Genomic DNA, 12,445 nt, shown 5'->3' with positions numbered 1-12,445 from the left:
CACGCATAAATGGATTATTAGAACGAGTTTAGCAATATCTGCTAGATTCAAGTGATCAAAATGGACTGTGAACGCAAACACAAGTAAGAAACTAACCAATCTCAAGCAAGGCTGGAGAGAAGAAAAAGATTCCCCAACTCGGAGAGAAGAAAATGATTCCCCAACTCGGAGAGATATTGCCAGCCAAAGCAATCAATGCTTTATCGATTAAGTTGATAAATAAAAAAGACATAATAGCATTTATATAGTGCCTTTCACGATCTCAGGATGTCCCAAAGTGCTTTACAGCCAATGAATTACTTTTGAAGTGTAGTCACTGTTGTAGTGTGGGGAAATATGGCAGCCAATTTGCACACAGCAAGGTCCCACAAACAGCAATTTGATTATGACTTTGGTTGAGGGATAACTATTGGCCAGGACCTCGGGGAGAACTCTCCTACTCTTCTTCGAATAGTGCCATGGGATCTTTTACGTCCACCTGAGGGGGCAGGCGGGGCCTCAGTTTAACATCCCATCCAAAAGACAGCACCTCCCTCAGTACTGGACTGGGGGGGGGGTCAGTCTAGATTTTGTGCTCAAGTCTCAAGCAACCTTCCGACTCAAAAGGAGAGAATGCTACCACTGAGCCTAGGCTGACACTCTACAACAACAACTTACATTTATATAGTGCCTTTAACATAGTAAAATGTCCCAAAGTGCTTCACAGGAACGTTATCAAACACAATTTGACACCAACCCACATAAGGAGATATTAGGACAGGTGACCAAAAGCTTGATCAAAGAGATAGGTTTTAAGGAGCGTCTTTAAAAAAAAAAGGGGGAGAGAAAGGCAAAGAGATTTAGGGAGGGAATTTGAGCTTAGGGCATAGGCAACTGAAGGCACAGCCGTAATGGTGGAACAATGAAAGTCAGGGATATGCAAGAGGGCAGAATTGGACAGGGATAAGTATAGATGATCAAAACAGCCCACGGAACACAATGGTTTCAATGGAAGGGTCTTCTGTGGAAATCAACTAGCTCGCTTCGAAGAACAGCAGCAAGTGCAGACTAGATGAAGATTTTTCTTGACTATTGAAGTGCCTTGGGATGTTTGACTACGTTAAAGGCGCTACATAAATGTAAGTTGTTGTTGTTTGTATTTGTGGGTCAGAGAGAAATTTCCTGGCACTATCCCCAGGTAGAATAAGTAAATGACATACAATTCACAGGAGGGCTAACAAACGGTACCGATTGATATAGAATACATCGAGGGGGCACGAGTGATGTGGACTGTATATGAGCAGTGAAGGAGTCATCAGCAGATTCAAAGTTCCCCATGATCTACGGATGTGCAGCAACTGATGGGCAGGCTCCCCATAGTGCAGGGAATATGAATCCAATGATGTAACTGCAAATACGGATAACCAGGCCACTGGTCATTAACTTCCAGCAGTGAGCTTGCTCTGGGTGAAGAGGCAATTGCTTGGTTTGAGGGCATATGTCAACAGTTGGCAGGTAGGGGCGGGGGGCTCAACCGGGATCTTGGGTTCATGTCACGCTACACGTAACCCCACCAGCAAAAAAGGGGGAAAAAATTTATATGTTTTTTAAAATTCTCTCTCTCTCTCTCTGCCATTTTGAGTTTCTTTCTGCCTGCCTGTGTAATCGACACAATGTATATCCAGTGTACTGGGACGTGCTGTTCTCCGTGACTGGCCTGTTTGAATAACAACGACACCTTTTGATTGGTGTGATGCTGTCCCAACATAGTATAAGATATGCGATTTGAGAACCTTTTCATTCATTCATCTGACGAAGGAGATAATCTCCGAAAGCTTGTGATTTTAAAATAAATTTGTTGGACTATAACCTGGTGTTGTAAGATTCCTTACATTTGTCCACTCCAGTCCATCACCGGCATCTCCACATCATAACTTATTGCACACACAATCCAGCATACTGTTTAAATAAAGACTATTGTTCAAAATCCCAATAATGTGACACCTACTGTTTTCATAATACAAGCAAATATAAGTCCCACAAACCACCCACTTTTCTAAGGAGACATTAACCAGAACTACATGAATTCCTTCAGCTCTCAGGGCTTCACACAAAGAATGAAATAGCTCAACAAGGCCGGGTGCTGGAACAGGCCAGTCAGTAGCCTGCGTCGCCATGTTTACATTTAAACAGAAATGGAGATTGATGGAAAATAAAAAGGGAATGCAAACATGGACTGTTGGCCAGCAGGTCCTGGTCATGTGTGCTTGCCCCATCTGTGAGCTTGGCCCATCTGTGAGCAGTTCTCCCTTAGATTAGTGTCTGCAGGAAAGGACGTTCAAGGTTTGTTGGGCCTTTTGGGCCAAATAGCCTTTCTCATTCAATGCTTTGTGATGTGCTTAAATCCCCAAGCATGCACGGCAATAAAGTTTTTACACTGATTAACTACTACAGCAGGCAAGAGGCAGCTGTAGGAACCCTAAGTGGTCCATATTGGATCACTGTGAACAGAACAGGTAACTAGAAGTCTGTAGATTTAGATCAGTGGTCATTCCTATCATGCAGACTGCTGCATTATCTACTGCTATTGAATAATACCATTTCATTTCAAAAACACTGATAACAGAGAACCACAACACCGTATAAAAGCGAGGCTCATAAGCAGTAAGGTAGAGTCTGTAGGCAATGCATTCTCACACGTGAACAGAAGGTAAAAGGCGCACCTTGACCCTGTCAGCCCGATTGTTGAACAGCCCAATTCGTCTGATGGTGTTGAGGATGGGGTCGTTGCCGTCATCGAGCATGTTGTGAGTTGTCACTGGAGGCAATGTTTGCCGCTGAAGTCAGTAAGAACAAGGCTCTGATCAGTGGCAGCAGTAATAGCAATGCTAAAAAATGGCTCGATGCTGCATTGTGGGCAAAAAGCTGTTTTGGGATATCAAAATAAAACCACACAAAATAAAACACATGGCAAATCACATCGAGAAAGGACACAACTGAATCCTTGCTACAAACCACCCCAGCACAGTAAGGGATTTCACCAGAGTCAGCATTCAGAATATACTCGACTCACTGATAGAGGCACTAATTCCAAATCATTAGCATCAACAAACAAACGGTTCTAAACAGCAACACAGCTTATTTGTATTAAAAATGGAAATGCATTCAAATATTTTAGATTAGTGCAAGAAGGTCAAAATATTACAGAACAATCTATGCATTTTATTTCTCCCTTCCTTCATTTTTGGAAAACGTCCTCCCCCGCAACATAGTTGAAATTTTCAAGACTGAGGTCAATAGATGTGTGTTGGGTAAGGGTACTAAGGAGAATGGATCAAAGGTGGGTAAATGGAGTTAAGATACAGATCAGCCATGATCTAATTGAATGGCGGAACAGGCTCGAGGGGCTGAATGGCCTTCTCCAGTTCTTACGTACTATGTTCCTTAGAAGGTGGTGAGCACTTTTATTTAAAAAAAACCCCTACAAAATGTTCAAGAGGAGTGATGGATTCAAGTGCAGGCCTATGTCCCAGAGATATCTACTGACACAATCAGTGTTTTGTGATGATGTGTAAAAAAAATTAAACGATCGGGGATGTAACATTTTAAAGATTAAAAAAAACCCTCACTGCAACGACGCTAACTCAATGGAAACATCAGGACCTGAAATTATGGTCAAACGTGCATCAATACTGCTCTGCTTCTTCACAGACACTTTTCACTATGGAAGCTTTCAAAAAGTTGCAATTAAGTGAAACATTCGCCTCTTGAAATTTTAAAATCATAACTTAAAAAAAACCAAAACAAGTAATTTTCAATCTGTACGATGATGTAAAATTATTACACTCCCAAGTATACCTGAGTTGCATAGATGGCTCTTTTCATTATGGTCAAGTCATCACGATCAAGGAACTTGTTCATATCTGGAGTTTCCCCTCTGCAAATATACAGGATAATTGGTAGGGTATTAAATCATGACAGAAGTAGAATAGATCAAAGCAATTTTTGGGTGGTTAGTGTAACTTAGCATAAAGCTGCCCAATGCCCATGCGTTGAGTTTAGGCCACTTTTTTTTCCCCCCAAACCATTAAAAGCACCTCTTTGTAGTGGGTCATATCCCTTTACAAGTTTCACAGAAACTTACTGCAGAAACGAATCTTTATAAACAAATAATCACTTAGACCCACATCATGCAAGGCACTTGTAGGCACATATGGGTACCTATCTGTTAAAGTAATTGAATTCCTGTTTCCCCTACATAACAGATAAGCTTGTGCAAATTTGATAATGGCAAAGACTGCAAGTACAAGTAGACAACAGCTAGTTTGCACGCATGTAAAATGGTTCAATACAACTTGTCCCAGCTTTACTCTGCTCACTTGTCCAAAAGGGCAAATAAAGCACACCCAGGTTTTAAAAAGTAGTCGATCAAAGACTATGGATAATGTGCATATAAATTTTTCTTTTCAAACTTTATGCTGGAGGATCGGAGTAACTCACTTTAACAATGCTTCATAAAGTCGCTTTCCAAATTTCTCCTTGACTATATGGGCAGTATCCCTGCAACAAAATAAAAATGAAATTGCTTGCGGCTCGATGGTTCATATGAAGTTTACAGTGAGCACTGGACATTACATTGCCAGTGAATGAAAAAAAGAGAAAACAAGCTGGCATCCAGGAACATTCAACACCAACTTACTTCTCCCTCCAATCCTTTCATCGAATGTTGCAAGAGAATTTATCATACAGCAAGGAACAGTACCCAATGTTGGGTCACAGGACTGGTGCTAGCTATGTGCTGTTGAAAGTAGCTTTCAGCTCCGTATTAGGATATAAACAATAATCAAGGGGTCCAATAGCTACTTCCAGTGTAAAGCCGCTCAGGGTAAATTTTGCAAGGCTTCAATCTAGCACGCAGCCTCACTTGACTGGAATGCAGATCAGAGAATGAAGTGTGGAGGTCAATAAAATTAATGGTCAGAAAAAATAAAATCGGATATTTGTGACTCATGCCCTCTGACCTCTACACTTAATTCTCTGAGTTGAATTCCCACACGGGGCTCGAAGTAGAGTCTTACAAAATTTATCCTCTTGTCTCTTTTAGCCCCACACTCAATTCATGAGATTTGTAGATTTCAACCATCAAATCGGTCTCTCTGACACAAGTCCACCAGCTGAGAACTGGATCGATATAGAATACTTTATCCAAAGAACTTTGCCAGATTTGCATTGAGGTCACTGGCCACCATCTAGTACACTGCCCAAGGGGCCATTCAGGTGCAAATTCAGTGGGTATACAAGCTATTTGACTGGGGAGGGGGTTACAACCAAAGCAGATCCTGTCCTCACCCAATATCCACAATCATTCTTTACAGCATGAGTTATTGGACAGTAAGTCAGGAGCAGGAACCTTTGTTCATTGTTTTCCTTCCCTGCCTAGGAGCACTGCAGTGCTCCAACAACTGCCCTGACTGAGATGAGCTAACAACTCAAACTAAGGATAGAATCTGGACTTTCATGTGGCTCAATTCCACACTGGTTGGTGATTTTATCAACTAAGGCACTGGGAGAGACATAACTCATCATCTCTGTCCAAGAGCCCAATGAACTCCCTATTGCAGCTAGCAGTAAAGCATAGAAACTAGGGATAACTTTCACATAGAAGAGTTCTTTTAGAAAAAGGAATAAATTCACAGGAAGCTCGTGTATAGAATTTCTTCCATGCATGAAATCTCCTTCCGGAGTGAAGCAATCTTGTTGAAATTTACCTTTTAAGTATTGTTGTCTTGTGTGGAACAAAGCTCTATGAAGTAATATCCAGAATGCCTACTAGCTGAACATGACACCATCGGTCAGTGGGTAGCGTTGCATTTCAGGAGTTTTGACTTAGGGTAGACCTGAAATTTGTAACAGCAACCAAGGAGTGGGACATCTGATGATTAATCAGTCATGATGGGAGTCTTGAATTATTCAGTTTTATTTTAAAGTATTATTGTAGGCAGTTATTTGGACATATTTTGGCAATTGATGCAAGATATGGCCACAATAAAATTTACATCAACTGTGTGGTACAAGCAGGTTTAGTTTGTGGTATTGAGGTCACAGAAAAAAAAACTACTGCAAGTTTATAGGCCGAGAGTTGCTATGGTTACAGCTCAGGTTTTACTGGAGGTGATGGGCAGGTAGTGCACAGCTGTCTGAATTCTTCTCTTCAATTGTCAGTGGCTTGTAGGAGAATAGAACCAGTTGGGCTGCTATCTCACGCAACATTTATTTTTTTTTGCATTCGAGGTAAGGGATGTTAGTGCTAGGACATGAAACACTTCCCATTTCAAACACCCAGTGTCAGCAACATTTAAAAATAATATAGAAAAGATTGATTTACCAGAGCTGTTTTCTGACTGCCTGCCCCTTCAATGTTTCAATATTAAAGTTGTGTGTTTTTCCCGGCATTATGAAAAACACCACAACTGTTACATCACACATGTGAACCTAACAAAGAGAAACACTGTATGTAAAATGAACCAACTCTTCGTGCCCCACACAAAAAAAAATATTTGTACAGCACTATTTTACACTGAGTTATTAATTGTTCATTTGTTTGAAAACTGTATATATTTTAATGCTTTCAGTGAACATCACCTACACTGTGGTTCAATAGGAACAGGTATTATTCACTGTACCTAAGATTTTTAAAATATGGTCCCACGCATAGGAAGACTCAATAACATTGGAGGGAACAAATAACTTTGATGAAGGTCTCATTTACCAAATTGATTTTAAAAAAAAACTTTCATTAGAAAAGAACAAACTTGCATTTACAAAGTACCTTTCACGATATTAAGATGTCTCAAAGCAATCGTATAGTGTCAGCCATGGCTCCGTTGGTAGCACACTTGCATCCGAGTCAGAAGGTTGTTGTTTTAAGTCCCACTCGAGACTGGAGCACATAATCCAGACTGACACTCCAGTGCAGTACTGAGGGAATGCTGCACTGTCGGAGGTGCCGTCTTTCGGATGAAACATTAAACCAAGGACCAATTTGCCCTCTCAAGTGCATATAAAAAGATCCCATGGCACTTTTCGAAGAGGAGCAGGGTAGTTCTCCCCAGTGTTCTGGTCCATATTTATCCCTCAACCACCATCACCAAAACAGATTATCTGGTCATTATCACATTGCTGTCTGTGGGATCTTGCTGTGCACAAATTCACTGTCATGTTTCCTACATTACAACAGTGACTACACTTCAAAAAGTACTTCATTGGCTGTAAAGCGCTTTGGGACGTCCTGAGTTTGTGAAAGGCACAAAAGAAATGCAAGTCTTTCTTTGTGGCCAATGAATTACCTTGGAAGTGTAATCACTGGTTCGTAGGCAAGTGTGGCAACCAATTTGTACACAGCAATTAGATGAATTGAGCAATCAATCTGTTTTGTTGTTGCTGGTAGAAGTATCAGCCTAGATGCTCAGGTCTTGGGATGGAATGATGGTGTGTGTGTGTGTGTGTGTGTGTGTGTGTACAAATACTTACCAAGATCATGGAATGATACAGCATGGAAGGAGGCCATTTGGCCCATCATGCCTGTGCCAGCTCTTTGAAAGAGCTATCCAATTAGCCATTCTCCCTTGTTCTTCCCCCATAGCCCTGCAATTTTTTTCCCCTTCAAGTATTTATCCAATTCTCTTTTGAAACCTATCATTGAATCTGCTTCCACCACCCTTTCAGGCAATGCATTCCAGATCATTACAACTCACTGCATAAAAATCTTTTCCCTCATATCGCATTATTACCTTAAATCTGTATCCTTTGGTTACTGACCCTTCTGCCACTGGAAACAGTTTCTCCTCATTTACTCTATCAAAACCCTTTATGAGTTTGAACACCTCAATCAAATCTCCCATTAATCTTCTCCGCTCTAAGGAGAACAACCCCAGCTTCTCCAGTCTCTCCACGTAACTGGTCCCATTCTCGTAAATCTCCTCTGCAGCCTCTCGAAGGCCTTGACATCCTTCCAAAGTGTGGTGCCCAGAATTAGCCACAATACTCCAGCTGGGGCCTAACCAGTGTTTTATGAAGGTTTAGCATAACTTCCTTGCTTTTGTACTCTGTGCCTCTATTTATAGGATCCCAAATGCCTTTTTAACAGCCTTCTCAACTTGTCCTGTCACCTTCAAAGACACCCCCAGTCTCTCTGTTCCTGCACCCCCTTTAAAGTTGTACCGTTTAGTATATATTGCCTCTGCTCATCCTTCCTACCAAAATGAATCAATTCACACTTCTCTGCATTGAATTTCATCTGCCATGTGTCTGCCCATTTCACCAATACGTCTATGTTCTCCTGAAGTCTGTTACTACCCTCTTCACAGTTTACTACATTGCCAAGTTTCGTGTCATCAGAAACTTTGAAATTATGCCCTTTATACCCAGGTCATTAATATATATCAAACAAAGCAGTGATCCTAATACTGACCCCTGGGTAACACGACTGTATACTTCCCTCCAGTCTGAAAAACAATTGTCTGCTTTCTGTCTCTTAGCCAATTTTGTACCCATGCAGCCACTGCCCCTTTAATCCCATGGGCTTTAATTTTGCCTACAAGTCTATTATGTGGTACTTTATCAAATGCCTTTTCAAAGTCCATATACACAACATCAACCGCACTACCCTCATCAACCCCCTCCGTTACTTCAAAGAACTCAATCAAGTTGGTCAAACACAACTAACCTTTAACTGGCTGGCTTTCATTTGTTAACCCATATGTTTCCAAGTGGCAATTAATTTTGTCCTGGATTATTGCCTCTAAAAGTTCCCCCACTGCAGACGTTAGGCTGACTGGCCTGTAGTTGCCTGGTTTATCCCTCTCCCCTTTTTTGAACAGGGGTGTAACATTTACAATCCTCCAGTCCTTTGGCACCACTTCCAGATATAAAAGGAGGATTTTAATTTTTATCCTATTCAATTTCTCTACTACCTCCTCCACAAGACAATCCCCTTTTTGGTCCCTAATTAGCCACACCCTTCCTTTGATTATCCTTTTACTATTTATATGTTTATAAAAGATTTTGGATTCCCTTTTACGTTACCCGCTAATCTATTCTCATACACTCCCTGCCACTCTTATTTCCTTTTTCAGTTCTCCCCTGTAATTTTTGTATTCAGCTTGATTCTCTACTGAATCATGAACCTGACCTTTATCACAAGTCTCCTTTTTCTGTTTCACTTTAATCTCTATATCTTGTCATCCAGGGAGCTCTAGCTTTGGATGCCCTTCCTTTAGCCTAGTGGGAACGTGTCTAGTCTGTACCCGAACCATCTCCTCTTTGAAGGCCTCCCATTGATCTTTTACTGTTTTACCTGCTAGTCTTCCCAAATGCTCCCCCACTGAAACGTGCCCCACTTCATTCCCAGAACTAGATCCAGCACTGCTTCCTTCTTCGTTGGGCTGGAAACACACTGATCAAGAAAGTTCTCTTGTACACATTTCAGGAATTCCTCCCCTTCACACTGTTATTTTCCCAGTCTATATGAGGATAATTAAAGTCCCCCATTATCACTAGTCTATATTCCTTGCATCGTTCTGTAATTTGCCTGCAAATTTGCTCCTCTATCTCCTTCCCACTATTTGTTGACTTATAGTATACACCCAGCAGCATAATAGCTCCCCTATTTTTCCTTAATTCTAACCATATAGATTTGGTCTTGAACCCTTAGTATCAACCATTTTCAGTGCTGTAACAGTGTCTTCGGTAAATACTACCAGCACCCCCTTCCTTTTTTTTCCTTTCCTGAATACATTGTAGCCAGGAATATTAAGTGCCCATTCCTCATCTTGGGTTTGAGCCAGGTCTCTGTTATTGCCACTATATCATAATCCCATGTGGCTACTTGTGCCTGCAGCTCACTATCCTTATTCATCGTGCTCTGTGCATTTACGCACATGTACTCCAAACCCATCTTAGTCTGTCTTGCATTTCCCCCCTGTCTAATACCTCCTATTTCTGAATTACTCTTTATTCTAATGCGATGTGTCTCACCCATTCCTCTGTGCACCTTGTAACTCCTCTCAAATGCTTCAGCCTGGTGCCTCTCCCCCTGCCAAATTAGTTTAAACCCACCCCCGCAGCACTAGTGAACCTCCCTGCGAGGATATTGGTCCCAGCTGTGTTGAGGTGTAACCCAATCATCTTGTGCAGGTGCCTCCTGTCCCAGAACTGGTCCCAATACCCCAAGAATCTGAAGCCCTCCCTCCTGAACCATTTCTCCAGCCATGCAGTAACCTGTCTTACTTTACTGCTGCTACTCTCACTAGCATGTGGCACTGGGAGTAATCCAGAGATTACTACCGGTGAGGTCCTGCTCTTTAATTTCCTCCCTAGCGCTTGCAAATTTGTCTGTGGGTCCTGAACCCTATTCCTACCTAGGTCATTAAGATATTGAACTACCCCTCCCTCCACCACTGCCATGATTTTATAAAATTGGGCAGTATTGTTTTGCCAAGGCCTCAGTCAAATCTCCCAGTTGTTACAAAGGGCGGGGGATATGTATTGACACTCTAAAGATATCACTTAAGGGATAAGCGTATTGGTCCAAAGCATTCACTAGTCAAAACTCCTAGTTGCCAAGGGTGAAAAATGGAGGGGGCAGGGTGGAGGAAATATTTACACGCTCTGTAAAATTAGCACTCAATGGATAGGTGCGTCCAAATTAGGCCAAAGTTTCGATTTTTCACATTAACCTGAAACAGCCCAATTTGAAACACTTTGGTTCTAGTTGCTCAGCCGTGGCCCGTTATGACACAGTAATTGTGGGCAGGTCCAGTAGAACTCAATGCTGCTTCAAACCTAGGCTATTGTACCATGACAGCATCGTGTCGAAGCTTGATCCTGTCCCCATGCAATGGACCTCGAGCAGAAGACCTGGTTGATTTTTTCTTTACCTCTCCCAGCTCACTTGCAGGTCGTACATGACTAATAGTAAAAAGTATGAAAAATTACACTATGTTTTTAAAAATCTATTGAGAACGGGAACACATTTTTTTTTTAAACATAGAATTTACAGAATATAAAACAGATCTTTCGGTCCAACTGGTTAATGCTCCACATGAGCCTGCTCCCACTATTTATTTAATCTCCCCCATCCCTTTCTCCCTCATGTATTTATTGAGCTTCCCCTTAAATGCATCTATGCTATTCACCTCAACCACTCCATATGGTAGCAAGTTCCTCATTCTCACCATTTGCATGCAGTTCATTACAGACTTAAAATGAGCCCACTTATCAAGTGCTTCTAAAATGGTAAGGAATTCTTACAGGAAAGCTGGGAAAAATGTCAAAAGTTGGGTCGATCAGCGATTTGTAAGTTCAGGCCATTCAGTATCAAAGGGGTTCCCTAGAGGTACAAAACTCATCTTCCACATTTTCATGGAAGACTGATTCATTCAGCAGACCAATTTCACAATAAACAGACTTGTCGGAGGCACTGTCAGGATTGCTGACTTTCAAATGTGGATCACATTGCTGAGAAAACACAGGCACCAAAGCACTGAGTGGATGTTCAGCTCTAAACATGAAGACACACTCACTTTGTCTTCGCTTGCAATGCATGACCGGTCAGTACTGCATTAACCTCTCAAGAGTTATTTACTCTTGATTTCATGGGTATTCTTAAAAAAAAATAGTTTGGTCAAGACTGACTGTAAAGGATAAAAAAAAGGCTTCCATGTTTATTGTTCAAGAAATGCAGGATAATAGATGTCTAGCTTCTCTGAATGATTGGCTCTTGTTTGTGAAACAGGAAGCTGATATATTGCTTTAAATTATTAGTACATCACAATATAGAGTTGCTGACAATATAATGGGTTGGATTTTGCTCTGAGCAGCGAATGAACAGCACCAGCCGTTGGTTAGAATTGCACTGGCCCATAGACTTTCTATGAGATTTTGCACGGCAAGTTCCTCGAAATTAGAGATCCATTCAGCACGGCGCCCTCTACAGGGCATCTGGGACCTGGGTGAACAGGGCAAGCAGCTGTGTATCTCCTTAACCAATCAGATCGAAGCACTGTTAATAACAGCACAGTCAGAACCAGGAAGTGTAAGTTAGAATAATGAATTCAATGACAAATCAGGTACACAAAGCGAAATAAAGAGAAGGCAAGAAAGATTTAATTAAGAGACAGAGATAAAAGAGACAGAAAGTAAAAAAAAGTATTTAATTATTGTTGGACATATAAAATTTAAAAGCTAAAAGGAAAGAGACCCCACACTCGTTAAAGTTAATTTTCAGTGCCAGAGAGGTTGTTTGGCAGTAATTAAGACTTCCCACGCAGTTAAAGGGGTACTTCAACTTGAAATAACTCGACGTAACTTTTTGTGGTGAGTTTAGTCTGTATATAATCGGGTAAGTACAGGAACTTCACGCCGGCGGGGAGCCAGAAGGCGAGATGCCATTTACACACAGCTTTTG

The 12,445-nt window shown here is 41.4% G+C and overlaps 1 protein-coding gene across 1 annotated transcript in view; it reads right to left on the bottom strand.

Moving 5' to 3' along the window:
* The window catches only part of gys2 (glycogen synthase 2), a 43,999-nt gene that overhangs the window by 12,407 nt on the left and 19,147 nt on the right, over nt 1-12,445 (bottom strand). Inside the window, exons 8-11 of the mRNA XM_068005322.1 lie at nt 6,365-6,471; nt 4,480-4,539; nt 3,838-3,916; nt 2,703-2,816 (exon numbers count right to left, since the gene is read on the bottom strand). Of these exons, the coding sequence (XP_067861423.1) occupies nt 2,703-2,816; nt 3,838-3,916; nt 4,480-4,539; nt 6,365-6,471 (360 nt within the window). The remainder of the gene's footprint in view (nt 1-2,702; nt 2,817-3,837; nt 3,917-4,479; nt 4,540-6,364; nt 6,472-12,445) is intronic.

The sequence above is a fragment of the Heptranchias perlo genome, chromosome 24 (genome assembly GCF_035084215.1).
Source record: "Heptranchias perlo isolate sHepPer1 chromosome 24, sHepPer1.hap1, whole genome shotgun sequence".
Lineage (NCBI taxonomy): Eukaryota > Metazoa > Chordata > Chondrichthyes > Hexanchiformes > Hexanchidae > Heptranchias > Heptranchias perlo.
The sequence above is the reverse complement of the archived record's forward strand: the minus strand, read 5'-3'. Positions and strand labels throughout refer to the sequence as shown.